Source organism: Phoxinus phoxinus (genome assembly GCF_949152265.1).
Source record: "Phoxinus phoxinus genome assembly, chromosome: 15".
NCBI classification, from domain to species: domain Eukaryota; kingdom Metazoa; phylum Chordata; class Actinopteri; order Cypriniformes; family Leuciscidae; genus Phoxinus; species Phoxinus phoxinus.
The window spans coordinates 22,636,563-22,664,532 of NC_136890.1; the positions used below are offsets into that span (position 1 = coordinate 22,636,563).

The 27,970-nt window shown below is 36.5% G+C and overlaps 3 protein-coding genes across 5 annotated transcripts; all 3 read right to left on the minus strand.

Moving 5' to 3' along the window:
* Positions 1-889: 889 nt before the first annotated feature.
* dnajc5aa (DnaJ (Hsp40) homolog, subfamily C, member 5aa) lies at positions 890-12,019 on the minus strand. Its single transcript, XM_079636915.1, has 5 exons — positions 11,837-12,019; positions 6,230-6,361; positions 5,473-5,686; positions 4,583-4,754; positions 890-4,464 (listed from the first exon to the last, which is right to left on the minus strand). The coding sequence occupies exons 2-5, from the start codon at positions 6,337-6,339 to the stop codon at positions 4,352-4,354; spliced, it is 609 nt and encodes a 202-aa protein (XP_079493041.1). The 5' UTR covers positions 6,340-6,361; positions 11,837-12,019; the 3' UTR covers positions 890-4,351.
* A 256-nt stretch (positions 12,020-12,275) lies between these two features.
* Positions 12,276-19,902, minus strand: slc17a9a (solute carrier family 17 member 9a). The gene is made up of 13 exons (XM_079637105.1): positions 19,700-19,902; positions 18,324-18,521; positions 18,106-18,245; positions 16,287-16,386; positions 16,001-16,125; positions 15,555-15,654; positions 15,171-15,267; positions 14,908-14,995; positions 14,546-14,580; positions 13,339-13,454; positions 13,162-13,217; positions 13,025-13,054; positions 12,276-12,718 (listed from the first exon to the last, which is right to left on the minus strand). Exons 1-13 carry the CDS (start codon positions 19,834-19,836, stop codon positions 12,555-12,557), a joined length of 1,386 nt encoding a protein of 461 aa, XP_079493231.1. The 5' UTR covers positions 19,837-19,902; the 3' UTR covers positions 12,276-12,554.
* gid8a (GID complex subunit 8 homolog a) lies at positions 19,166-22,836 on the minus strand. Of its 3 annotated transcripts, none has more exons than XM_079637106.1 (5): positions 22,731-22,836; positions 21,946-22,073; positions 21,574-21,770; positions 21,152-21,349; positions 19,166-20,988 (listed from the first exon to the last, which is right to left on the minus strand). In XM_079637106.1, the coding sequence occupies exons 2-5, from the start codon at positions 22,064-22,066 to the stop codon at positions 20,815-20,817; spliced, it is 690 nt and encodes a 229-aa protein (XP_079493232.1). In that variant the 5' UTR covers positions 22,067-22,073; positions 22,731-22,836; the 3' UTR covers positions 19,166-20,814. The 3 variants fall into 3 exon arrangements, with proteins under 3 accessions (XP_079493232.1, XP_079493233.1, XP_079493234.1); XM_079637107.1 differs by lacking the exon at positions 22,731-22,836 and adding an exon at positions 22,256-22,719 and having other exon boundaries at positions 19,181-20,988; XM_079637108.1 differs by lacking the exon at positions 22,731-22,836 and adding an exon at positions 22,260-22,604 and having other exon boundaries at positions 19,181-20,988.
* Positions 22,837-27,970: the final 5,134 nt, after the last annotated feature.

Below are 27,970 nucleotides of genomic sequence, written 5' to 3' on the forward strand. Positions count from 1 at the left end.
CCTCTGTGAGAAACGCTAGGAACCTGTCGACCAATCAGAATACAGTGGGAGGAAATCCAACTCCGCCCCTCGGATCTGGATCTAACTCCGCCCCTTGTATCTGGATCCAACTCCGCCCCTTGGATCTTATGTACTGCATTGAGGTGCTACTGATCAAAAGACCTGTACCTCTTTTAGCCTAATTCAATCTCTTTTGATGTCCGTTATAAATAAATAAAAACTCCTACTCCCCTACTTTTCTTTATTTCTTTTATTTCTTCTTTGTCTTAACTTGTTGTGTATAATGTAATGGGACATTTGATTGTAATCTCTTTGTTTGTTAATATCTCAGTTATGACTGCCTTTCTGTTATTGTTCAACAAGTACATGAATAAAAAAAATCAAAACATTTTTAGATGTGCTTTTCATGTACTTTTTGGAAATTTGATTTGGCTGCTGGTACTGTCACTCTCATCTGAAGATACAATATATTTGTGTAAAAGATGTGCTTTTATTATTGCATATTCTAATTATTGTTATATTATTAGTTTTATATTAATATAATATAACAATATTGTTATTGTTTATATATATATGTGTGTGTGTGTGTTATTATATTGATAATATTTTTTGCATATTTATTCATAAATGTAGCAATGCACGACCCCAATCATAGTATTAATACATTAGCCTAAAGGTTTACATCTAGTTTTTATTTTACATTATTTATATTTATAAATAAAAACAAAGTTTAATTATAATTTTCTTTATAAAACATTCTTGCTTCAGCCTTTTATTTTTATACAGCCTACATAAAGAGGATGGGGTAATTCTCACACTTAACTCATCGTCCATCATATTTTCATTATTTTTTTCATGTCACTTTTTTTCATTTTGTTATTTTAATTTTAAGAAGACTACTCTCAGTCACATCAAATGTTCATAAACATTTATTTTACACCAGCAAATAAATGTTTTAATCTTTTAGTCATACAATAACCATGCTACGACATAAAGGTCTACTATTATTATTTTTAATAATTCAGTGTATGTACAAGAGACCTTCACTGTAGAACTATGAGTAGCATAGTTTGAGTCAAATTCATTTAACATACCATTTGAAACGAAGACAATTCATTATAAACATGACAAAATAAGATCATAAATAAAATTAAAAAATGCATAAAATTACCATTTCACCATTATTACACTAAATATTTTCTCTTCTTTCTGGAGACATAATATGCAACAATTTCTTGACATTTTTACTCCAGTATGTTTTATTTTTTTCTCTCCTTTAAGCAAGGTTCATTCAACTTAAAATTCAACATTTTAATGAATAAGCCATACTGTTTATACAAGTGTAGTTCTGATACAGATAAATGCACAGGAAAAAAGACCACTGAGGCTAACATCCATTAAAAACCATCTAGAGCATTGGAACGAGGGAATGGGAAACAGAGTAAGAGAGAGGAGAAAGAGCCATTGTACTTAACGAAATGTAAACAATTCAATGAAAAATCATTGGCCTTTGAAGAGTAACTAGAAAATGTGAATAAACATGGCTGGTGACATTTGTATTAGGTTCAAGTTAGAACTGATGAGGAAAAATGAGAACAGACAGATGACAAACACAATTCAAACCTGCCATGTAAGCAGGCAGTGAGGGATGTTTGAGTAAAAAGCACGAGTTAATATGGCATCGATGAAATGGCAAATTCAGAAAATCAGGTTTGGTATAAGGAGGTTATTAAAGCACTTTCAGATATACGGCCTCAAAGCCTTTCAGCTGTTGGTGACATGGCCACACACACACCATCTAATTCACAATTTTACTGAAAATACAAAGAGTAAACGTAACCAAGAGCAACACAATGGAGGTTCAAAATCCTATCACAAAACTAGGCTATATGACACAAAAATAGTTTAATGGTTTAGTTTAATAGTTTCATTAATTAATGCCACATCTATGAGACTGCTCAAAGGGGAATCTATCAAATAAACGCTAAAGTGTTTATAAGTATCAAACGTTAGCAGCTCATTTAATCTTCAAGTCATCTAACGTTAAAGGCTGGAATACACTACACGACTTTTGCCCAGATTTTTACAGTCCTGGACATGTTGACGCTAGTTGCCGAAAGTCAGGGCCAGTCTGAAGATTTGTGTTGACAGATTTCACAGAAAATCATGTAGTGTATGATGGTCAGTCTCCGATTTATAGCTTCAAATTTTGATTCAATGCAGTCGGAGGATACCAAACATGTTTGATATTTCTTCAAAACGATTTTTTAACACATATTGTTTTCAATTGTCACACGTCTCCTAGCAACAAGGCACACGTTTCAAGATCTGGTAGTGTGTGATCATCAGTTGTTTAGTGATGCCCAGTTTTTCCTCTGTAACGATTTACAAAGTCGGCAAGAGTTTGATGTCTAGTGTTTTTAAATCTGTACCGATTTTAAAAGTAATGTAGTGTATTCCAGGCTCAAGACTGCAAGGTTTTTTAATCTATTCAACATCACGAAATGAAGGAAAATGTAACTGGCAAAAAGAAAAAAAGAAAAAGAAAAAAACCTCTAGTAAACTCTACATAGTCTTGCATTTGCTTTATTGTGAACTCTGCCCTCAGAAAGAGGAAGAATTTGGCAGGTCAAAAAAAAAGATACATTTTGCACAAAGAAAAAAGGCTGTTTTTAAGACAATTAAGATTTTAAGTATTATTTTGATGACAATTAAGTATTTTTCTCTCCATCCTTAACACTGAGGAGAAAAATCCCATGAGTATTACTTCAATTATAAAAAATGACATATTTATTATTTTACCACCTCTAATTACTTAAGCAAATTTATTTAAAAATACCCAGACAAAATAATTTTCCTTACGGTTTAAATCTGGACGGATTAGAGAATGTCCTAAAAGCAGGCTTTATATTATTTATGTAAAATTTATAAATTGCCCTTTCAAGCTTTGAGATTGAACTTCGATCATGTATCCAGATGCTAGTAGTGTTAAAAAAGGTTTTTGCCACTTCAATAAATAATCAGAGAAACAAAGAAACCGCTCAGAAATTAATGACTGCAAAGATTTCTCTCACAATATACAGTATATCTTGGCATAGGGAGTCTCAAGTGACCACAAGAGGCCAGAACCACAGACAAACAATCGTTACCTAAACTATATGCGCCAACAACTAAAATATAAAAATGCCCAAAATATACATATATTGTACATACACGTGATGTGTGTAGATTGTATATCTATACAAAAATGTCATCGGTTTTAGTTTCCACCTTACGTACACACTCAAGATATGACACTACGGGAGTTTATGTCAGTTTACGTTCGCGATTCCCTTTTGATGAGAGAAAAGAGACACAACTGGGCCAAATTGAGCTTAACACTAAGACCAAAGCTGAGTGCCCACATCAATGAACAACCTACAAACTACACAGAGATGACAGTTAAATCCATTCCACATATAGAGAAGAGTCCTAATTTTGGCTCAGCTTGTTGCAAATAGTCCACAGAACAACACAGAAACACAAACACCCAGATGTAAATGAGCAAAATACTAAGAAGGAATGGCAAGTTATCAATTGCATCATATGTATCTCTCTCTCTCTCAAAACAAAAGTATAGCTGTAATGAAACGAAAAAAACAGAGCGAAGCAATCCAAAGAACCCAATTAATGTAGAATGTTTCATGACACAAAGCAGATCAAATGGCCTACAGGGACACGAAAGATTCAAACTCTGGGTAAACCAGGAGGATTGGAGAGGTATGCAAAGAGAATATTCGAGATTTTAGGAGTGAAATATATTCCTGCTGTTTTCTCAGTGCAGCCGCACTAGTCTTCGAACACCTATGGCAAGTTCACGGAGTCAACTTTAAACCACACTCAAGTACTTATAATTGGGAACAAACATTTCATGTCAATAAATATACCCAAAAACTGCGAAAATTTCATTTAACAAAGTCAAGGAACAGTGCATGCCACAGGACGACGAGCAAATCTGGCTGGAGGAGCGAGGGAACGAGTGGAAGGCAAGATCGGAGGTCAAAGGCAACAAAGAGATCAGGGTAAACGACAGGATCTTTTTTATCTTTTTTTCTTAAGCTCGTTTTTTTTTTAAGTTACGGTACGGTGAGGCGGATGTGTGCCGCTCTTGTGTGGGTGATGGAAGTGGTGCGTGAATAAGGGACAGGATAGGCTAAGGAATTCAGCTCCATCGCTGGCTTTCCTCCCTCTCGAAAACAGGCTTTTTTAAGTTGTAGTTGAAGGATTCTTTCCATTCGTTTTTTCCCCTCGGCTAGATGGCACAGAGTGGCGAGAGACAAGCCACGGGGTGGAGGTGATGAGGGTGAGGCTTTTAGTTGAAGCCGGTGTCAGTGTGGTAAGTAGAATGGTAACCGTCGGACGTTAGCTGGGTGGTTTCTGTGGCAGACGAGGGCTGCATCACAATAGGCTCACCTCCACCTGCCTCTGTGGAAACATATCAAAAGGGAAAAAAACGGTTTAAACAAAGAGTCTTCAGGACAATAGGAAAAGCTATTTACATGCTGCATGTTACGGGGGTATAACACACATGAGCAAACCTAACCTCTCTCATCGGACTGCAGTTGGGCCTCTAAGTCCTCAGGGGAGACATAGAACTCCTGTTCCTGTCCTTCAGGTGGCCGTGGTTTACACTTCCCACAGCAGCAGTTACAACAACAGCACAGGCAACAGCAGAAGTAGCAGCCTGTAGCCAGGCCGCAGAAAATAAACAGAGCCTGTAGGGGGAGACAGAGAGCAGCACAATCAAATAGAGTGAATTGCACTAGCATTCTTTTCTGAAAGAATTTAATACTTTTATTTAGCAAGGATGCATTCAATTGATCAAAAGCGACAGTAAAGAAATTTATAATGTTGTAAAAGATTTATATTTCAAATAAATGCTGTTCTGTTGAACTTTTTATGCATCGAAGAATGCTGACCATAAGCTGTCATCACAGGAATAAATAAAAATGACAGCTATTTTCGATTTTAATAGTGTTTTACATTATAAATAATGTTTGTACAGTATTTTATATAAAATTAATGCATCCTTACAGAGAATGTTCACACACGTTTTTCCAATCCACTGCGACACTTCTCCATAGTTTTCAATGTAAACGCGCGCTAGACGGACGTCTTTGACCGCTGCGCTCACGCCTTTTGCAGCGTCTCGCGCATGACACAGCATTCAAAAAACGCGGCACTCAAGTTAAAAGAAGTTCAGCTTTTAAAAAACGCATCTCTAGACCTTGTGTAACCTGCATCTTGTGTTTTTAACAGCAAAAATGTGTTCTGTGTGAACCAGCCCTTAGTGAGCATAAGAGACTTCTTTCAAAAACACTGGAAAAATCGAACTGACACCAAACTTTTGAAGGGTCGTGTTGTATGTCTGTTTCTATACTGCACTGCTGATGTCATTATATGTTTTTATTGAAATGCCACTAGGAGTCTTACCTTGGCCCACCAGCTGGACAGAACAAAGTAAGTGTTGACATTCTCTTCTCCAAACTGTTCAGCCACATAAAGTCCCAGAGAGCCATACTTGTCATAGATGTTTCTCTTTGTTGGGTCGTTAAGGATGGCATGGGCATTGTTTATCTCTTTAAACTTATCGGATGCCTCAGGGTTATCAGGATTCTTGTCAGGGTGATATTTCAATGCCAGTTTTCTTTAAAAGATTAAAGAAAAAAAAAGACAAACTACATTAAATGCATTCAGATTTTGGTATTTGGACATAATAAAAAATATATACATTTTATTGGTATCAATATAACAGACTTAGCTCAACAGACCGGACATTAATAAAAAAATATATAAAAAAATAGTTATCTTGTTTAATTCAATATCTATCTTAAAAAACATTTTAAAAAAATTTTTTGTGCTATAAATTGGTATTGAATATTATTGCTGCACAATACAGTGATAGCAATGCTGAGATATTTCTAGTATAGGTTAATGTACCATGAAAATCTCACACTGTGATATCTCTTTAAAAAACACTCCATAATGAGATCCATTATTTTCGTATAGTCCTAGTAAGCTAAAACTGTGCATGGGAAACAGTCCCTGAATGCACTTAGTTTTATTGAGCTGCAGGGTTTCACATTGTTGTGTGCTGCATTTAGCCGATGAACATCTGATGAAAACCACGGTGAGATAAAGCAGAACAGAAGGGGGATGCAGAGGAAGGGCCGGAGCTTCTCACACTCACCTGTATGACTTCTTGATGTCATCGACAGTGGCCACTTTCTCGACACCCAGAACATGATAGAGTGATTCTCCAGAGGTGGAGAGAGTGCGCTGCCTCTGCTGGTCAGCCATGGTGTATCAGGTCCTCAACAATCTGAACACACACAAACACACTTTGCTGGATGATATTACAACAAACTCTTAAAAGGACACTGGCCTAATTCCAAAAGACCTTCATCATAATCATTGCCATAAATCTAAAATAATTATGGATCCTCATGATTTGCTTCTAAGGACATCTATTGATTTATTCTTGCACTCTCTCTCTTTATCAGGCTTTTTTTTTTGTCAGTCACCATAAATTTACTTAAGTTCCCTTTTATTTTTTATACATATATTATTTTTTACCCTTTATTTATTATACAATCCATATTCTAGTGCGAGAAATTTACCATTCAGTGTGACCTGCAATATGTTTCATGTAGTTTGGTCAATCTGGGGTCTAACTGAAATCAGATGGCATGGCATATGTAGACAAAACCCTCCCTTCCCTACAAAAAGTCCCTTGTTCCTAGTATTAGAGAGCAGTTCTGCTTTAAGCAAGATGGTGTTGTCAAATCACAGTAGTGATTGTAGGTTAGGCTGCTTCAACCACTAACATGTCTACTCTTCTACACAGATATCGCCTTTTCACATTAGGCAACATGTCAGAAAACACTACATCTGGAAAATTAAGTGGCAATTAAGATTACTTTTTTAACATTATGTCATGAATATTATCAAATATATTTAATATGTAATAATATATATATATCAAAAACTATTATTGTAAATTAACTATATATTATATATAAAATATATATATACACACACACATATATATATATATATATATATATATATATATATATATATAGTGAGAGAGAATAATTATATATATATATATATATATATATATATATATATATATATATATAGAGAATAATTGTGATTGCAACTAATATATATATAGATTGAAATAATTTTAAATTGCATTAAATTGCAATCTATTTCTACATACAAAGTTTTTTACAAAGACACCCTGATGAAGGCTTATTGGCCGCAACGCGTAGGTGTGCTGTTGCTTGTTGCCTGATTTTAAAATCTAAGCCATGAAAGAATAAAGGCTTTTTATATTTTTCTAAAAACTAACTACTCGAGTGCCTAGGATTATTTTTTCTTATGCATCTTAAGTTTATCAATACACATTTGAGTGATTCTGAGAAAGCTGATAAAAAAATAAAAAAAATAAAATGGCTCTAAACATTCACGTACAAAACTATTCTACCCCCAAAATTCAAACGTTGTGCAGAATCTTTTATTCTTTACAACCTCCAATAAATGCGTAGAAGCGTCTGTCACCTCTCTACTGCAATCTTGGCCCATTCCAATCTTGGATAGAAAAAGCCTCCAGATCATTGATAATCTTTGGTTTTCACGTTACCACTGCTTTCTTCAAATTCCACCAAATTTCAATGGGATTTAAATCTGAAGACTGTACAGGCCAATCAAGAACATTCTACGACTGATGCCTGAACCAAGCTTCAGTAGATTTGGATGTATACCGGTAGTTTGGAATGGCTGTCCTGCAGGAAAGTCCATCATCAAGCTTCAGTCTCTGCACCGAAGGCATCACTATCTTTGCCAAAATGGCTTGATACTTCAAAGACTTCATGATGTCCTTCGTGCAGTCAAGATTTCCACTTCCTGCCACAGCAAAGCACGCCCATAACAACAAGACTGGAGCACCTCCGTGTTTGACCATGGGTCCAAAAAGTCCCAGTTTGGTCACATGACTCCATAAAACATTCTTCCAGAAGTCTACAAGTCTATCAAAATACATTTTAGCAATTCAAGTCAGCCTTTTGTGTAGCACATCATACATGGGCTAAATGTGTGTTTGTGCAGCAGCACACGCTAATTCAGTGTAATAGATTTTCTAAATGCTTAATTGTGTTTAACACAATTTTGTACCTTACCATAATAAGTGACTTAAAATTAGCAGCAGTGAATAGAGGTTGAATAATTATGACATAGCTGTATTAGAAATAAAATCTTATAACTCAAAAGCATTTCATTATATATTGACATTATCACTTTTAATTTGCCACTAAACATTTATAGATGCTTTTTTCTAACACTATCTTTAGAAAAGCTTACATTTGTAAATTATTAGACTCACTGGGGAGTGGGGGTGGGGGGTTGAATAATTTTGATTAATTTTGAACTATATATAGCTATACATATATATAAATAATTTAGCTTGATATGTGTGCATGTAAATTGGCATAATATTAATTTGCTGTAACACTGAAAATAATAAGAAAAATGGATTTTTGATGTCACAAAGTTGGAATACTCTCAAACAGAACAGACATGGAGTGAGTTTCTCTTTCATAACAGACATTTGTGTAGACACACTACAACTGAATTTGACAGATCTATGATTTGAGAAGAAAATATTTCATTATATTAATATTTCCAAAGTTTTTCCCACTTCCAAGTGTTTTGTTGTTTAGATAAAACCATCCAACAAAATCTCAGATGTCTGTTTAATAACAGCCTGCAGAGAGAACATTTCCAATATTCTCCAGATCATAGTTTGAGGTTTCAACACTAAAACCACTCAAGATAATTAGTAGTTTAAATGGATTTCAAATCAATACTTCAACTTAGAGGAAAAATACAGAGCAGCTGGGTCTTTTAAAGACGGCATAAAGGTTTTAACAGGGGCCAAACAACAAAGAACATCATGCTGCTTGTTTTTGACTGATTTTTTTAAACGTTTTCTGTCTATCTGTCATAGCATGATGTTCAGGCTATTGACAAGAACAGATAACAAGAACAATACCACAAAGATTTTTCTAATGACAACATTAGCTCAATTGCACAGAAATACAGTGATTTTGAACTAATCCTATTCCTGACCTTTACTACTGTAATGTTGACATAACTAGCCCTCTCTACTAGTGATCAGAAGTATTACTCATCGTGATTCACTAGCTGACTCACACTTTTCCTGTCAGCTGATTCTCTTGTGTTGGTCCTGAGAAAGAGAAATTGATACCACAGGATATCACAGGGTTCAGTTTCCAGCAGATGTCATATTCACAACCCAGCAGAGTGATGACAGATTTTCATAAGTGTTGCCCTGTGAATCAGTCAAATCCATATTTTCATGAGTAGACTGTAGATTACAGGCTTACTATGGTGAACTAAAGCACATGAAATACAAAGACTGCCATGGTTTCATCCCGGTGGGAGAATATAGCTAGAGTTAATCTGTCTCTCCATGTGATTGCTTGTCTCATGTCTGGATAGGTCTGGGTTTGTGTCCAATCAATCTTGGGCACACTGAGCTTTCCTCAGCTGACTGTAGTATCTCAGATAGTTTACTCAGCACTGCCAGACCCAAAAATGAGACAAGCATTCAGAGCTCCCGAGTGGGACGACTCCTCACAAGAACACATTTTTGGAAGTCAGATTAGTTAGAAATCAAATAGAAAAGTCTGCCAATATTTCTAACGAATAGGCCTACCATACAGCGGTATACAAATAAGGAATCTTATATTCATACGATGTTCAGGTTTGTAGGTTGTGTTCAATACAGATGTTAATGAGAAGCATCTGATCAAATGATGATAAAATGACATAGTGACAAACAAAAGTTATGTGTCATGGATGGATGTACATTTTCCAGAAGCATCATGAGGATTTAGGAGCTGAGGTAAGGGCCTGGCTGCATTCAGCATCGTTCACTGAAACTTTCAGGCAGACCCACCCATGATTAACAATGGTGTAGGATAGCGGTTTATCTTTGCATCAATTCCCGATAGACAAAATCAAGTGCCGTGCCGCCCTATCTTTTCACTCATTCGAGAAGCCGTTTTACTGGGATATTCAACACAATAGGGTAGTAAAGACTAGTGGTGCAGGTATGATATCACTTTGTAGGCCAAGACGCAGAAGTGCATTAGCATTTTAGCACTTACGGTTCCATCGTTCCGATGTTTTTTTTCTATGGGGTTTTGGTTAAATGGCTGAAATAAGGGCTGTGGTGAATACAAGCTCGACACTTTCATGTTTTATTCAACCAATTAAAAAAAAAAATCAATATTAGCCCACTCATGATTTTTTTTTAAGCTATTACGTGTCTTGAAAAAAAGCAGTTGCTAACAAGTGGCTAAATGGGACTACACTTGAGATTATACGTCATCACGCCGAAAAGGTACGCTCAGTCCACTTTTACAGCCTCATTATGCTAATAATTGTGCACTTATAAACTATTCTAACTCAAACGTTCTGGAAAAATGTTTTAAGATAAAAGCTGAAAAGAGTAGTTGGAAGCTTAGAGGTGGTGACGTTGAATTCCTGGGACTGTGGTGTAGTTCGTTCATAGCCTACCTTTAGCTTTTTACTTCTGGCGACCGCATTTAGCCTTCAAAAATCATAAACTGTGTGTTCATCTGTGATAATTATCTTGATTGACAAAACGTGCAAGTATCAAACGTTTGTTGATCACAGAGCTTGTTTTTAGCAATAATCCAAAGCCTATGGGAGTGTCATATTGGGGTGTCCCTCGAGAGAACCAGTGTGATGCTAACTGCAGGTTGCCCTACAAAGGGACGTCATACCTGCATCACGCAATTGTAACTTCTGTTTCATTTCATGCCGACTTTTAACGTGAAGTGTTATGTGCACTGAAAGCGTGAAACTTACATCTGAATCTTAGAACTGGTCGTTCAGATGAAAATGTGTAGTTAAGTAGTATTTTATAAAATACATTTATCAATTAATTTTTATTTTTTTTATAATCTATTTAGGGCTAATTATTCGACAGCATTTAGTCCGCATCCAAAAGTCTTTGAAACGTCATTGAAATTGGCGCACATACCTTTTGAATGAATTACAAGTTATTTCTGGTTTAATAAGGCTAATCTGAAATGATTTAATCATTTGGCGAAATTAAATGCGATGCGAACTGCATTAATGTTTCTAAAAGAAACTTCAGGACTACAAGAAAGGTTAATAAGGAATCGTAATCGAAATCAGAATCAGAATCGCAGCACGATTCCCATTCCTGCCGTTTACAGATCCACACGTAACTGCGCTATTCGGTCTGCGTGAAAGAAATGTCGCACTACTGTCCGCGTCACGGAATCTCAATTCAAATACGATGTCATGTCAACAAGAGAAAATACACATATGATTCATTCATTCACAATATAAAGATGAGGGGCGATTTACTGATGTGAATCTAAGCAACGATCGGCAATGGGATCATTTTTATGCACTACAACATACTGATTTCGATCTACTGTGTTAATAGATTACTGAAATGGATTACTTAAACAAACGGAAATGATTTACAGTAAATCTCTGACTAGCTGTGCTTCTTCATCACCAGGAAGGGCCCCGGTGATTTGTTTGCTTTGCGCTCCAGCATCCATATTATCTGGCCTGTTAGCTCGCGCTCCCGTTTAGACCACATAAGACCAATTCACCCAAGCCCACTGATAAATCAAGGAAGCAGAGCAAAATGTGTTTTTTTCTGAAGGCGTAACGAGGTTTAAACGCATGCATCGCTTACCGCTTCAGTCGGCCCCGGCGTCGTGATTTAATTTCAGTGCGTTTAAGAAACCGATGTTAAATTTGTGGTTGCATCCCCGGGAACCGCGCGATCACGTAAGTGTACCAGATGCAGCAGATCTCGCTCGGCTCCGCCCACCCGTGACATCATCACAACGACGTGCGCATGGTGCGCATCTCCCCCTGTAGAACTAGGCCCGTTTCATTATATGAAAGGGGTCTTAGTTACACTGTCATGGAGAGGGTATGGCTTAAAAGTCAAAACAGTAACCCTCATATTACCTAATGTAATGTGTGTTTACGTATAAATATACAGGTAAGGTAACTAATTTTTTGTACTGTTTGTATTGATCCTAAGTTGTGAATCGGTTTATTTGTCCTCTGTCGCCACCTTCTGTTGAATGAGAGAACTTGCATAGAATCATTAGTACACTAGTGCTCGTTGATCACAGATCAGATAGTTTAATTATTCAAATTAGTGGAAGGACAATTGTCAAAAATGACACCGTGTTTCTTATACTTCTTATGTTTATCAAATTTACATTTCATTCTATCATTTCCAACCAGCTCTGCCAAATATTTAACATACATTTAAATTAATAAATAATATATTATACAGTGTTTTAGAGGGTTAAAGTCACAAATCCATTTGTTACAAATGACAAATAAGGAACCCCCAATATACATCCAAGAGGTAGAATTTGTTTTCAACATGACGCTCAAATGATCTGAGGCTGATCCAGCTGATCAACTCGCTTTGCTTCACCCAGCACAATGAATATGGTGACACCAATGATGTTCACCAGAGCCAGGATGGAGAACACAGTCTCCCAGGAACCTGTCATCTCAATGATGTAGCCAGACATGTACACCATCAGCAAACCTGTGAAATACAGTACAAAGAGCATATGCTATGGGCAAAGAGAAAGGCATTACAGTTAAAAGTGCACAGGACTTGAATGTGAGCTTACACAGTTGTGCAGATTAAAAACTAATTTCAGATAACTTTCACTATTTACATTTTTTTTCAAGTATTTAAATAGAATTCAGATTGTTTACACTGACCTTATTTCTAAGATTTTAAACTATTTTAATTCTCCTACTAGTATGGGCACATTAATATCCAGTGGTCTGTATAGTCTGTTTACATGAAATTGGTTTTATTACAGATAAATGGATTGTAACCCACCAGAAAAAGCAGAACATGTGTTCATAACCCCTGTAAGAAAATAGAGAAACATGTTAAGAATAACACCTAAAACATAACATTGTGTTTTAATTAATAGAGCTAAATAACAAGATTTTTTTTTTTTTAAATGGACTTACCATAAAGGGCTCCTGCGCACGACGGTGCCAGGTCATGCACATTCACGGACACCCCACTTCACATGAAAAAAAATACAATAAAAACCACACAAACAATATACCACTGTACATAATCAGTGTATATAATCAATGCTGTTGTTGTAAGATCAAGTTTTGGATATGACAGTTCATACTAACCTATTATTAAAGGTGGACAGCCCAACAGCCAGAGACACGCATGCAACAGCCTGGACAAAACTGCTCGTCTTACAGAGAAGGAAGATGAACACACTGGCTGCTCCCATAGCACAGAACTACACAAGCATGTTTTAAACAGACACACACAAACACAATTATGATGCTATATATGAATTATGCTCTTTTTCAATTGCTAACAAGCATCTGTCAAAACTCTTTATACAGTCTGCATTACCAACATGAACCTTGGCCAAGCAGTTCATCTCACTGAAAGCTCACTCAGACCAAAACACTATGTCTCAAACTACGCTTGTTTCACCCGACCACTGAATTCACCACCAAAAACACCAACAGAAAGTATTAAATAAATGATGAACTCTTAAATTTGAAGTTTGAATGATTTTCCACATAAATCTGTATTATGTTATAGGATTTGAATAACATTTTTATTTTACAGACTGTATTACAGCATATATAACAAGAATAAATGAGAAATGTCGAAAATTCGGGTTTTTTTTCTATATCTTTACATATAGTTATTTACTTACTAAAAACAACAACATAGTATAATCATGTATGTGCAGTATTTGAGTCCAAGCTGCTTTTTTTTTTTTTTGTTCTAGTAATGTTTTCAGCGGCAAGTTTTATTTTTGTTCCCAGAACGTTTTACCAAAAGGTAGGATAACATTCTCTAGAAACATTACGTCAGAACATTATCCCCTAACAAAGTTTTTAGCAGGAAGTTTCCAAGCAGGCACTGGACGTGCTCCACAAACAGCATTACTTTCCACCTTCACTTATTACTAACAGGTTTGACTTTATTTCTGTTGTATGTCTACAGAAGTTCTTATTGATCAGGGTCCAGTGGGAAACCTTCTGCTAAAAACTTCATAAGATGGTAAAGGATAATGTTCAAAAAAATATTCGAAAATGTGTTGCAAATAGTGTTTTGCAGATAGTGAAATATGAATGACAAAAGTGTTCATGGATTTTGGCAAATGTGGTCATTGAATGCATTTTGTGTGAAAGCAATGAAAAATGATTCACAGTTTGGTATAGATAAGACCTCTGTCTCGCTGAGTGTCTGAAGGGGTTTGAAAATGTGACTTCAGTTTGGACCAATGCAAGTTAGCAATAAAAAAAAAAATCTGTAATGTAATTGTGCAGTATCAGGGCAAAATAAAGTTCATATCTGTTGTTGTGTTACCTGCATCAGTTTCCTTACGGTTGCTGTCCCACAGCCTGACATAAAGACATAAAAAGTGACTTATTACACCAAGATATTTCATTATGATTACCTACAGAAACATCAGGGTCAACCAGAAACTGACAGATGTTTTTGTCAACCTGATCTCATGTGAAAATGCAACTACTTTGTATGAATTTCATATGAACTCAGAAAATTAGATTTTTAGAAAAAAGGAAGCAGGAAGGTCCATTACTTAACCTAACAGTCACTGGGGTGCAACAGGATCATAAGAAAACGTTCAAATGAGATCAAATTAATTTATACGAATTAAGCGTCAATTCACTGAATTGTAGTCATGAGAGAGTGTAGATTTTGTTCACCTTTCCTAATGAGATGATCAGAGATAGAACCTCCAAATAGTGAAGTGGGCAGCGCCACAAACCAAGGAATCACATTAAACACCCAATCCTGTCAGCAAACAAAACAGATTTAACAAATGACAACATCAAACGGCCAAAACAGGAAAACCTCCGCAATATAGAGTTACTAACATATTAACATTAACAGCATTGGTAATCAAACTGGAAGTGTGAATACAAATAAGAAGGGAAACAATCAGTAAAAGCGACAATGACGGGGGTACCTTGGCATGAGGAAACATGTCTTTGAAATAGGTTGGTAGCCATGACATGAGGGTGTAATAGGTGCTACTAAAGCATAGATGAGAAATGATCATGGCCCTAAAACACACACACAAACACATGCACTTAGCAAATGTTAACATCTATCTATATATACATTTAAATAGAAATACATGTTTCTTTGAGTTTGTGACCAATCAACATTTTCTCATATGACAATATGAGTTCCCTAAACATTAGTCATCATTAAGGGGAGGCCCTGGAAACTCTCTCCATCTGTTTTTATTTAACCTTTATCGGGAAAACGACACAAAAAAATGGAAAACCGAACATAACAATGAGTTAATGTAGAGAGTAAAATGAGGGACAAATGTTTTGAACCTCACCAGACACTAGGCTCTCTGAAGAGATGCAGCCAGTTGATTTTAGAGGATTCAGGAATGTTATTGTTGTTGATCCACAGCGAGTCAAAGGAAAAAACTGGACCTGTGACGAACAAACAAACTGACACATTTAAAACTGTAAGATGTAACAAACACCATTTCTGAAGACAGCATAAGACGATATAGCAGGAACCTCAGTACTGAATACTCATGGTGCTGAATGGTGAGTCAGATGTTTAAAAACAGGGTGTTGTGAAATTACACTGACAAAAAAGGTCCAATTACTCTATCCACACAGTTGCTATGGCAAACACCAATACTTATTGTTTCTGATTCACTGCAACTTCTCTAAGAGACTTCATTATACCAATTCTGACCATTAAAGCAATAAAATAGCCCTCACCAATCATGAATGCTACTTCATTTAAACATGTAAAGGTTAAAGATACCTTGGAAAAGGAATTTCCACACACAAAAGGTCCAGCAAAAAGCAAGGAGACCAGCTCCATAAAACACACTCTCCCATCCAAACCAGTCCAGCATCAGGGAGCCCACACCTCCAACCAGCATCATCCTGAGAGAGAAACCATGAACAGTATAGAACACTTAAGTTATGTAATTCCAAAGGTGCTAGTGCTGATTAAGAATCAGTTTTATTTTACACTTAAAAAAATAAAAACAAGTTTCTGTGGACAAAAATTGGAATGACCGGGAATAGACGTTTATTATTCTCACCCTAGGTAGCACCCACAGGCCAGAGTGCTCATCGAAAAACCTCTCTCTCCCTCAGTCACACGCTGAGCGCAGACACTGACAAGAGAAGGGTAGTGAACCCCTAAAAACAGAGATAGCATAACTCACAATCATGTGCTACTGAGAATTACTCTGTGACATGCAGTGGTCACTTTGAAGTCCTTTTTGCCTTTTTTCTTTAGGGGTAATGGAAGCCCATTTATGCACATAAAACAAACATTCTTTGATAAATTACAAATATGACAAACAGTCATAATAATAATAATAATATTAACAACAAGGTAAAAAAAATCACAATTATGCTAATGCTAGTCATAATTACGGGATATAATGTAAAAATTATGAAATACTAAGTCAACATTTTGAGTTAAAGGGATAGTTCACCCAAAAATGATAATCAATAATTACTCAGCCTTTCAAGACTTACATTCATCTTGAGAACATAAATGAAGATATTTTTGATTAAATCTGAGAGCTTTCTGTGGCTCTTGTTTTAATCAAAATTATTCAACCCCCATTGCAAATCAGATTTATAGGCAATTTACAGACTTTCAGCTGTTTGCAATGACCAAATCAAACAAAATTGAAATAGCTCAACAAAACAAATGTTTCAGGTAGTTTCCCCAAATTCAACAGAAAATTTCCGCAGTATCAAAATTATTCAACCCCTTCATGGCAAGCATCTTTAGTACTTAGTAGAACACCCTTTTGCTGTTATAACCTGCTGCAAACGAGATGTATAACCAGGCACCAGCCTTTGGCAATCGAGGTTTTTCTTGCCTGCTTTCTCAGAAATCTGGTTCCAGCTGTTAAAAGCTTCCTTTTTCTGCCCCGTCCAGTAACCACTGCTCCTTTAACTTTGAACTTGCAAACTATGCTTCCAGCTGTGTCTCTATGAACATTTAGTGCCTTCGCTATCTTTTTGTATCCTGTTTCTTGTTTGTGAAGGGAGATGATCTTCTCTTAACTTTTTGGACCATTCTTTTGACCTGGTCATATTTCTAGTCAAACGTGACACTCAACAAACCTAGCCAGTTCAGATATTTCGTTGCATCGGGTGTGCTTGAGATTGGGTTGCATACATTTCTAGTCTAACAAGGTAGACATCACATTTTTTTTCTCTAAGACTGTCCATAGCTTTTTTACATCAGTTACATTAAAAACATAGATTAGTCTAATTTGATAACTAAGACATGACTGCCCCTGACTAATTGCTAGTGGGTCATACTAGAACTTAAGACACTGTCTTAACATAATGGCTATGTTTATGCAACCAGCATTGTTTTGCAGATTTGTGCTGTTGTGAGGGATCCTATTCAGGAGGTTGAATAATTTTGAGATTTTGGGGCAACCACTGAGCTATTTCAATTACTTTTGTTTGATTTGGTCATTGCAAACAGCAGAAAGTCTGTGCATTTTGCCAATAAACCTGATTTGCAATGGGGGTTCAAATAAAATTGTTTATAACATTTACTAAAAGCTTTTTTTTTTATGTGCTAAAAATGGGCTTCCATTAGGCACAGATGAAATGTAAGTGAATATAAAAAATGTGTGTTGTGCAAAATGAACTATCGAAATTAGTCAGGATGAGCTTATTCTAATTAAACTAACTCAGACCCACCCTAGTAAATACAGCCGAGCCAATGCTCCCAGCATCAGATCTCACAGACATTCTGGCTAAAATTTGTAGTTCAAACATGCAGACAGATTTTTCTATTCCTCTTTTGATTCTCTAATTCCCCCTCATTATTTTCACAATTTTCTCCCTTAACTCCTCGACCTTATCTCACAGTGCTCTCACCTTGCATTACACCCAATAAAAATCTGGTCACTGTCATGGTAACAAGAGGTCGGGGTCCAATTTTGGTCAGAAGGGGGGTGATAGCTGTCAAAACGGCCCAGGAGGAGGTGGACAGCAGCAGTACTCTCTCTCCTCCTATCCTATAAAAACAATGTTATTCATCATCTACCACTTGCCATAACTTATCTATGACCTGTGGGCTACACAAAAGTACTCACCTATCACTGGCATGGCCACCAAGGACCTGAGTAAAACAGTAACCCCAGAAGAAAGCACCCATCACCATGCCAGTGTCAGTCTTGCTCCATCCAAATTCTTTTGCCATGGTAACAGCACAGATTGGCATGGCCATCCGTGACCAGTAGAGAAAACATGTGGCCAACAGCAGCATCAGGGTCCACGTCCGCGCCAGTGTCCTGCAGCGGGTGGGATGTTACAATTATAACAGTCTATCTCAATCAGGTCTCACTGAAAACACGCAGTTACTAATGTGAATTTAATTAGGTAGATATTCAATTAATGCCATAGGATATTTATGCAAAATCTTCCACCCTATCATAGCAGTATAGGATCCATTTTAAGATTCTACTAAGCTATTTGTTTATAAAGTGCAATGGTGTACTGTAGCCCCATCATATCTGTCCGAACTTCTCAGCAATCTTCACGGCCTCTCAGATCCTCTGACAGACTTTTCCTGCATTCCTCGCTCTCGCTTGAAGATTAAGGTGGATCCTGCTTTTTCTGTATAACTGGTCCTATCTGCATTCCTTGGCTTTTGGATGAACTGTATTTTAATATCCCCCACCCACTGGTTATTTGTTCCTTTGTCTCTCTTTTTATTCTCTGTTTTTAAATGTGTTTGACCTGCTTGATCTATTAAACAAAAACAAATGCTGATTCTTTTAGTTCTAAATTAACTTTTTTTTATTTTGTAAAATGCGTTAAATAGGCTAGCCAGAGGAAGATGGAATTGGATGGAATCCAGCTCATTCAGAACCTTGGTACACCTGCTAACAACTAAGAGTGTGTTTGTTCTATCAACTCAGCATCAACAACAACAAAAAAGAAACCGTTTACTTTCAACTGCTTTTATTTACAGAAAATGTCTTAACGTGGAAATATTTGAATGAGCATTAAAAGATTCAACAACCGAGACATAAACTGATCAAATTCCAGACATTTGATGAACATAAATGGAATGAGCATGAACCACATTGTTTAAACCCTTTCCGATAAAGATATGTAAAGCTTATTTGGATTTTTTTCTTTAAAATGCTGTAAAAAGGACAAGACTCAATTAGGACACATCCACCAAAAACTTTATCAGGGGACCGCAGTGGCAAAGTAGAACCTTTTCTATAATGCAACCCCGTTGCCAGGAAGCGAAACTACTAGCAGGAAGGAGGAGAAACAGCGATGTGAATTTCAGTGCCCATTGACAACTAGCGCTGATCATACGAGAATGCCGCTCAGGTGTTTTATTTACAGCAGAAAGTTTGCCGAGATACCATTAAGTTAACGCAGAAATACGAGTGTTGTTTAGAAAAGTTTAAATAAATTAAAAAACTCCGTTAATAAGCAAGTTTCATCATACCTTGGCCATACTGTCGTTGTTGTCTTGTCGTTAATTTGCATTATCTTGAACCCGGACGTGTAGCACACATTTCTGCAAGGTGTTTTCACAAAGTCCACAGGTGGGTTGAAACGATGTGCTTCTTGCTCAGCAGCCATTCAGTCCAATAAGAACTGGACACTGAGCACCGGTTCTTTACCGAACAGGAAAGTTTACAATTGCATATTCAGATAGGGCGCGTAAGCAACGCATAGGAGGAGACGATCGCGCGCCACACCTACAAGTTTTGAGGAGACACCGACGCATCATAAAGACTGTAGGAATGTGGTTATTCTTGTACAATTGATGACGCAAGACGACAATAAGTAGGAACCATATCGATGTGGAATCTGGAGGAGTTTCGACCTTATAAATGTGAATAATAATAAAACTCAAGTAAACAAATCTACTGTGAAATCAACTTTTTCCCAAACAAGCAGTACAAAATATGAACAAAAATTAATATAAGGCAAATGCTTTAGGTTAGTAATAACATCATTTGTTGTTTTGTAATTAAAATAGCTTATATCATGGAAGTCTAAAACATTTACTTACTCAACATTACAACCATCTGTAGCTGCTCTTAAATTAAATAATAAATGAAGTTATTGGATTCATGATAAAAGTAGTTACATTACATCAGTTTCCAGTGCAATAAATCGGATTATGTTTTCTTTCCAACCAGGAGCTGATATTTTCCTCAAAAACACAGCCTAAAACAAGCACGAAGACACCGTATAGTATGTGAAAAGAGTGACGAGCATGGGGGAAAAAAATAATAAAAGACACAAAACACAGATGACATGACAGACTGAAAATGATGAAAAATAATACAAAACAAAATTACCATAGGAATATTCCTGTTCTTCAGAAAATAGGCTACCAGCATAGTAAATGGTAGATTGAAATAACATCTAGTTTTACTGTTATTAATCAGTATAGTTTTGAAATAAAATCATACTGTTGCTTAAATTACTTTTTTTATAGAGGAATCAAGAAAAAAAGCATTATATATATAGAGAGAGATTTATATTTGCCATCCAGTCACTGACCGTTCATAAATAGAACAACAACAAAAAGTCCATGTGAATTAGTCTCTACTTGGGGTCCTCAATGGTGCCCTTGCTAAGGTCTGTCATTCTGGAGTATTTCACTTTTTTCTGGTCCAGTTCGTTTTGAGCCCATAGTAAAAGCTTCAGCAGCTTTGCTAATTTTGGAGTAGATTCCCTGTTCTCATAGTCTAGAACAGCCTGGTTTACCTCGCTCCACACCTATAGAGGGAGACAGAACCAAGCATTAAGGAAGGAGGTACAAGAGCAGAATTGACTCTAGATACGCATACTGTACATAAAAAGGAGAATCGACTTTCATGGAAACAAGGAGCACTAACCCATTGTGATGGTTACGTCCTACACAAATAAGCAACACGCATACCTTCTGCCTCTGCATCATGTTGAGCAGGTCTCCAAACGGCGATTCTTCAGGGTTGTCAAAGGCGAGCAGTGCCAGTGTCCGCTCCATCTCAGTAAGACATTCTCTGCTCTCCTCTCCCTGTTCGGCCAGCTGCGACTGCGCAAACTCCAGCGCTGCCTCAGTCTCCCGCAAACGGATGAGCTCAATCAGATGCTGCTGCTACAAAAGTTTCAAATAAAAAAAATACACAATTTTACAGTAAAGGTTGAGTTAGGATTTTTCTTTTCAGTACTTTTTTGTCTTCTTATTTGGAACATTTGGCATTGTGGAAAAACGCAACGTCCATTGATTTTGTCATGGTTTGCATTGGCTATATTCCTCTACAACGCTCTGCTAGACATCTCCCTCCCTCCCATCATGTCCATGTGAGGTCAGATGTTTACCTGAAGGTGAAAGTAGAGGTATCGATTGGTGTCAAGCAGCTCGGGGTGGAGGCTGTTAATGAGAGCGATGGCTTCCTGGATCTGACCTTTCAGAACCATTTCCCTAATCTTTATCCTCTCATCAAGAGAGTCCAGATCCACGTTCGGCTCAATCCCGGATTCCATACGGAACTTCTCTGCAGCCTCTTTAAATCCCTCTGTGAAACATGATCAGAGGGGCAGTTTATGCATTTTATTCGAAATACAAAAAATACAGTAAACAAAATCATATTGTAAAGTCATGTAATGTGAAAAATACATTTATTTTAAACATATCTGTGCATTTGACTTGAATCAAGTATTGTACTATACTATAAAATAATGCTGACATACCCGTTACTAGATAGTTCATGATAAGCCTGTTCATATCCGCCCTCTGAATGTGCACATTATTCAGTTTATCCAACCATTCCTCCTTTGTAATATCCTCAGGCTTTTCTGAATAACTCATCATGGATATGCTGTGGTAGACATGACATGCAAAAACAACAAACATCATTTTGCACACATCCAATATAAAAATGCACGTGTAGTCGCTTTTAAAAGTAAGTTAATTATCAGAGAAAAAAAGTTAGATTAATTTTTAGTGCACGCTGGGTCTGGCTGTCCATGTTATAAAAGAAATATATATAAAAAAGGAAACCTACTTTTAATTAATCTACGATTACGATGTTGGAGTTTGACGGTAAATGAATGAACTGCAGTGTGCACGTTCATATTTTCGCGGTGTTTCTGCTCCTAGACAGCACAACAGAGAAGCCAGCGGCTCACTGGCCAGCAAACCGCTTACGCGCCGTAAAAACATGTTGTAATGTTGACACTTATGCACCTGGCTGACAGGTTATTATTATTATTTTTAAACTCGCCATTAAGGGATGAAATTCGCATAAAACATTTTTCGCTTTTATCTGGTTACTAGAATAAACAAGCCCCGAGAGCATGAAACACAACAGCGCGTGAGACTTGCAAACAGGATTGTTCAGCCATTTTCTGACTATAACATTTGCCAGAGACCACACATGAAAATAAAATAATACTAAATTGTATTAATTTTAACTGTTGTTCATTCGTATTGTTTATTTTTCGCAAAATATGAAGAATGGTGATAAAATACTTACTGTTTACGATTATAAATAGCGGTGGGCCTCAGCGAAGATCACGCGATAACAGATGAGCTCTTAACGAGACTTGAGGGGAGGTCAGTGATTTGTCAGAAAACTGACGTCACGGTTGCTGTGGCAAAGCTGGTAAGGTTGCCAGATCATGTAAAACAAACAAAAAAGGTTGCCAGATCATGGCTATTTACGTAACATTAATGTCAGAGACAAGTTTTTTTTTATTATTATTCATTTTTATTCGATTGGAAACTAAGAAAAATAAATAAATAAGAACTAGGCTATTTGACCTAGCCTATTTAATATACATTTCAGAGTAAGTTTAAAAGTCTAAAACTGTCTCTTGACTGACTAACTATAAAATGCTTTTCTTAAAATTCGGCATGAACTGAAAATTCACCTTATCTATTTTTAAATGCATGTTAAAGATCTTTTTGTGAATAATTCATCCGTGAATATGTTTTTTTATTTTTTATTATTGATCTCTTCATGTTTAATCAAAATGTCATAACTGGACCTTAGCAACAATGATTTCATATATTTTTATTGACTGTAACTTCTCCAGCAATTTTAGTGTTTTTTACATGAAGAGAAACAATGGCAACAACCTTTGGTTTTGGTTTACCTTTCATTTAACCCTCCAAAAAAAAACAAGCTTGACTTTTCCCAATCCTCTTACTGCTTATCTAACACAATTCTGTTATTGCAAAACAAAAATATAGGCTACAGGGCCAGAAAGATAATCGATTATGTCTCAGAGATTAGATGGGACAATCACCTTTATTATACGGTCCAGATAAATCCCCCTATGAAAGGGGAGAAAGAGGGGGAGATTTGTGTTGACTACAATAGCAATCTATTGTTTATTTCCCTCCTCATAACATTAAAATGAGAACAGCTGGTATTAATTTCTGCCATATGATGACCAGAAGGAATGAGCCAATGACAATGTGTTTGTTTTTTTGTGCTGTTAGATTGAACCACAACATATGTTATTTTTCAGACAAAACAGGTGATGCAATAACATTTTGTTTTATATTTTATGGTGAATGATTTAATCTATTTAGTTACTTAATCAAATCCTATCAAAACCAAATATATTTAAAAAGACTGGCATTCTGTAAACATTAAAAGTGATTTGGAGGAATGTCAATGAATGGCTTTAGGTCTAACATTTATGTCCTTTTAAATCCCTGCATTTCATAAAAAAAGCTTTTCCAATGTTTCTGTGTGTCTCCTTAAAGGTCCAACAAATTATTTTCAAGAACCATTTTAGCGTTATTGAGATGGCTACTATAAACTTGATGCTATAGATTCTCCACAAATGTGTACATGCTTTCATTGGCTCTTTTTTATGTGTTTTGGTTTTCTGGGGGTCAAAGCCCCATTTTTTTAAAGAACTAAGAAAATATATTTTGTAGAACTTAAGATGTTTTAGTAGGCTATAATGCTATAAAACTATTTTTGGTTATGTGTAACCTTTATTTTTATTCTATCATTGGCATTAAAATAGCCTGTACTATTTAAAATAAAATAAAACATCCATGTTTTTTATATTGCATTATGGAGGCAAATGACCAATTGCCTGTTCGTTATTTAATTTTACCCTGCTCAAAATCAGTAAATATGGCTACTTTTAAAATAAAAAAACTCTTTTATTAGCCTATATCAAAAATCAAGAACAAAAGTCCGTATTTATTTTGAGGACTTACAAAAGCATAATTCCACAACAGCTCCTTAAACACATGTGACAGAAATTTTAACAATAACAAACAGTTTCAAATTCCGCATCCTCTTGATGATAAACAAAAGATTTATAAACCATTTATAAAGTAGGCTACCTTTTTACATTTAATTAAGCAGTGTTCATGTTACAATGTTATTTAAGCAAGAACGTGCATGTGTGTGCAATGATCATATTACTCATAATTACATCGACCTAGTAAAAAAAAAAAAAAAACGCTGACATAAAGGCTTAATGCGACAGTAGGCCTATATGTGGTGTCATCATTATATTCTGCGTCACGTTCAGCTGCTCAACTATCCTCCGCATCTCCTTCAAAGCTCGAGCTTGCATCAGGATGTGGTTCTTGGCCAGGAGAAGTGTCGCTATCTTGGATAGTTTTTTCACATTTTGATTCGGCGTGTATGGTATGACAGCTCGCAGGTCATCCAGCGCATCGTTGAGATCGTGCATGCGCTTCCGTTCACGAGTATTGACAAGTAGCCGCAGCGCTCTTTGCTTTTTGTTTGTCCCGCTGCTCGACTCCGAGTTTCCGCGAAACCCATTTTCCAGACACTGTAAACTTTTCCTTTCCGTCTCTGATGATGCTGTCTCTTCAATTACGCGATGGCCCGTGCTTAATTTCTCGGAGGGATGCGTGGGAACTCCTTCACCGAGGCTCTGGCTGCAGGGCGTGCATCTCATGGAAGAGTAGACACAGGCTGATAGTTCACAGTCTTGTTCACCAACTGCCATTGGATACATTCTCCTAATGTTCATTCTGTTCGCAAATATGAATATTATTCGTCCACGTCCAACGTCCTTTGTCGGTAGAGTTTGTCGCATTCCTTACGCCTATTTGACCTGTCGAAACTTTTGAAGGATTAACAGTCTGTCCAATCAAATCTGCGCGTCCCGCCACACAAACAAACAAACAGGTGCTGTTTTTATCAAACAGGGCGCTTATTGCTTCAAAACAGCCATGATAACAATCACAATAGGCTATTACTTGATGTGGCATTTTTCTTTTATCCAAAAATGTACAGCTGAATTTAATCAGTGAGTGGCGGATTAGACTCTTTGGACACCTAGAGTCCACTGTACAATTGTAACACAATGTACCACAATAACATTGCAACATGAACACCGTATATGCTTAATTAAATGTAAAAAGGCTACTTTATAAATTATTTATAAATCTTTTGTTTATCATCAAGAGGATGCGGAATTTGAAACTGTTTGTTATTGTTAAAATTTCTGTCACCTGTGTTTAAGTAGCTGTTGTGGAATTATGCTTTTGTAAGTCCTCAAAATAAATACGGACGTTTTGTTCTGATTCTTACGTCAACCCAACTTTCATTTTCAACCAAAATCCAACGTCTATCCAACGTTGGGTTCTGATGTCAGTCTGACATTGGGTTCTGATGTCTGGGTTCTGACGTCAACCCCACTTTCATTTTCAACCAAAATCCCGGATACTGACGTCAATCATAAACGAATAATCAAAGGGTTAGTTCACCCCCAAATTTAAATTCTGTCAGTTGCTCACCCTCATGTTGTTCAAACCCCGTAAGACTGCATGTCGTTCATCTTCGGAACACAAATGACGATATTTTTGAGGAAATCTGAGAGCTGGCTCACTCATGCTACTAGGTTCGATATCTGGCATCCCAGAAAAGTTAGTAAAGACATGGTTAAAATACATGGTCCGTCCTTCGGATGAGACATTAAACCGAGGTCCTGACTCTCTGTGGTCATTAAAAAATCCCAGGATGTCTTTCGAAAGAGTAGGGGTGTAACCCCGGCATCCTGGCCAAATTTGCCCATTGGCCTCTGTCAGATTCCGCCCTTCTATGTAAAGCGCTTTGAGTGTCCAGAAAAGCACTATATAAATGTAATGAATTATTATTATTCATTATTATTAAAATAGTCCAAGTGACTACAGTGGCTCAACTATAAGTTTATCAAGCGACGCGAATACTTTTTGTGCACAAAACCCCCCAAAAATAAAGACTTTATTCAACTATTAATTTTCTTCTGTGTGGGCCTCTGAGTGAGTTCACGAGGTGTAACAGTGCAGCGCTTCTGGGTTGTACGTCAGAATGTAGGCTCACTATTGGCCACCATCACATGACCAGTGTCGGCCAATAGTGAGCCTACGTTCTGACGTACAACCCCAAAGCGCTGCACTGTTACAAATGCCAGAAAAGAACTGTAGCCTACAGCCAAAATAAATGTAAAAATAGCCTATTGCCTGTTGATGTTTTTTCTATACTAAATAGCCTAATATTCATATGCAATTTGTGAGAGATGGAAAAGACTTTGCTTTTGAAAATTGGGTCATCACGCCAAATTACTGGGTGTTAATGCATGCAAGAGAGTGCAGACATTTCCAAAAATTCTCCTTATCAAAAAATCAGAAGGAAACTGGGTCACACACAAACACTGTTTTTAATAATGACAATAAGGTATAGAATGCTAAGAGAAAAGATTTAGGCTATTTTAGGAAAACTGTTTTCCCCATAAACAGTATTGATGACAGCAAATTGGCAATATTCTTCCTGCACCCACTTTCTCAAAACCAAATACAAAACCAAATCTTCAAACTACATTCAGTGAACATCTGACTCTTCTGGCAAAATTAAACAATGGCCTTGAAACCATTTTATCTGTGCTCAAAATCAATTGATGCGTTCAGATTTTACACACAGCCAGTCAAATTATAAACTCTAAATGAAAAGCATGTTACAGTACACTCAAAAGAGTTGTGCAACTGCAAAATCAAAGTCAGCGAGAGATTAGTTCTGCCTCAGCATCGTGTCTCATTGACCACTCTTCCTCTTCTCCCTCTCAGATTGTTTCTATTGTTTGTATCAACATTCAGTACAGCCACCTAAACTGAACTGGCTTATTTTGTATAGTTGGTTTGATCACATCATTAGAAATAAGTGTGAACAATTTTGAGTTGTTGTGTGTAAACGATGACATCTGTGTTTTAGTTGTGTTTAACTTTTACCTGCATGTGTTTAGCATTTTGCGACACAAGTGCATCACAGTGATGTGTGTTTTAGTGAGTGAGAATGTTTGGAGTTCTGCAAAACTACCGGAACTTGTTTAATTGTTTACAGAAATAATGATTTATTTGACAAATTGGTTCAGAGAATGGGGTTTAGTGTTTTAGCAATTCAGAAAAACTGTAATTATCTACAAAAAATGGGAATGCTGGATAAACAAACTAGATTCTTTAGATTCATTCTAAAAAAAAATGTATAATATGTTTTCTGGGTGAAGAAATAAAGTTGAACTACATTTGATCAGCACTTAATTATCTTCAGCCATAACATTAATGTGTGCAAAAAATGGGGCCAATATATTTACTTTAAGATTAGCCTTTATAATGCATGTATATGAAATGTAAAATGCTAAAATGTAACCATGTCAAAATCACAAATAAATCATAAAACCCATGCATATAATTTTAGTTTCTTCTGGAACACATCTTTCCTCACATGGATCCTGC

Coding starts and splice junctions, on each gene's coding strand:
- gid8a (XM_079637107.1), bottom strand. CDS start 22,329: ATGAACGTGCACACTGCAGTTCATTCATTTACCGTCAAACTCCAACAT. Junction 22,074..22,255: donor CGTAGATTAATTAAAAGTAG/GTTTCCTTTTTT, acceptor TGTCTACCACAG/CATATCCATGATGAGTTATT. Junction 20,989..21,151: donor ACATGATGCAGAGGCAGAAG/GTATGCGTGTTG, acceptor CTCCCTCTATAG/GTGTGGAGCGAGGTAAACCA.
- slc17a9a (XM_079637105.1), bottom strand. CDS start 19,836: ATGGCTGCTGAGCAAGAAGCACATCGTTTCAACCCACCTGTGGACTTT. Junction 18,522..19,699: donor ACAACGACAGTATGGCCAAG/GTATGATGAAAC, acceptor CACCCGCTGCAG/GACACTGGCGCGGACGTGGA. Junction 14,581..14,907: donor TGATCATCTCATTAGGAAAG/GTGAACAAAATC, acceptor TCTTTATGTCAG/GCTGTGGGACAGCAACCGTA.
- dnajc5aa (XM_079636915.1), bottom strand. CDS start 6,339: ATGGCTGACCAGCAGAGGCAGCGCACTCTCTCCACCTCTGGAGAATCA. Junction 4,755..5,472: donor TGTCCAGCTGGTGGGCCAAG/GTAAGACTCCTA, acceptor CTCCCCCTACAG/GCTCTGTTTATTTTCTGCGG. Junction 4,465..4,582: donor ACTGCAGTCCGATGAGAGAG/GTTAGGTTTGCT, acceptor ATGTTTCCACAG/AGGCAGGTGGAGGTGAGCCT.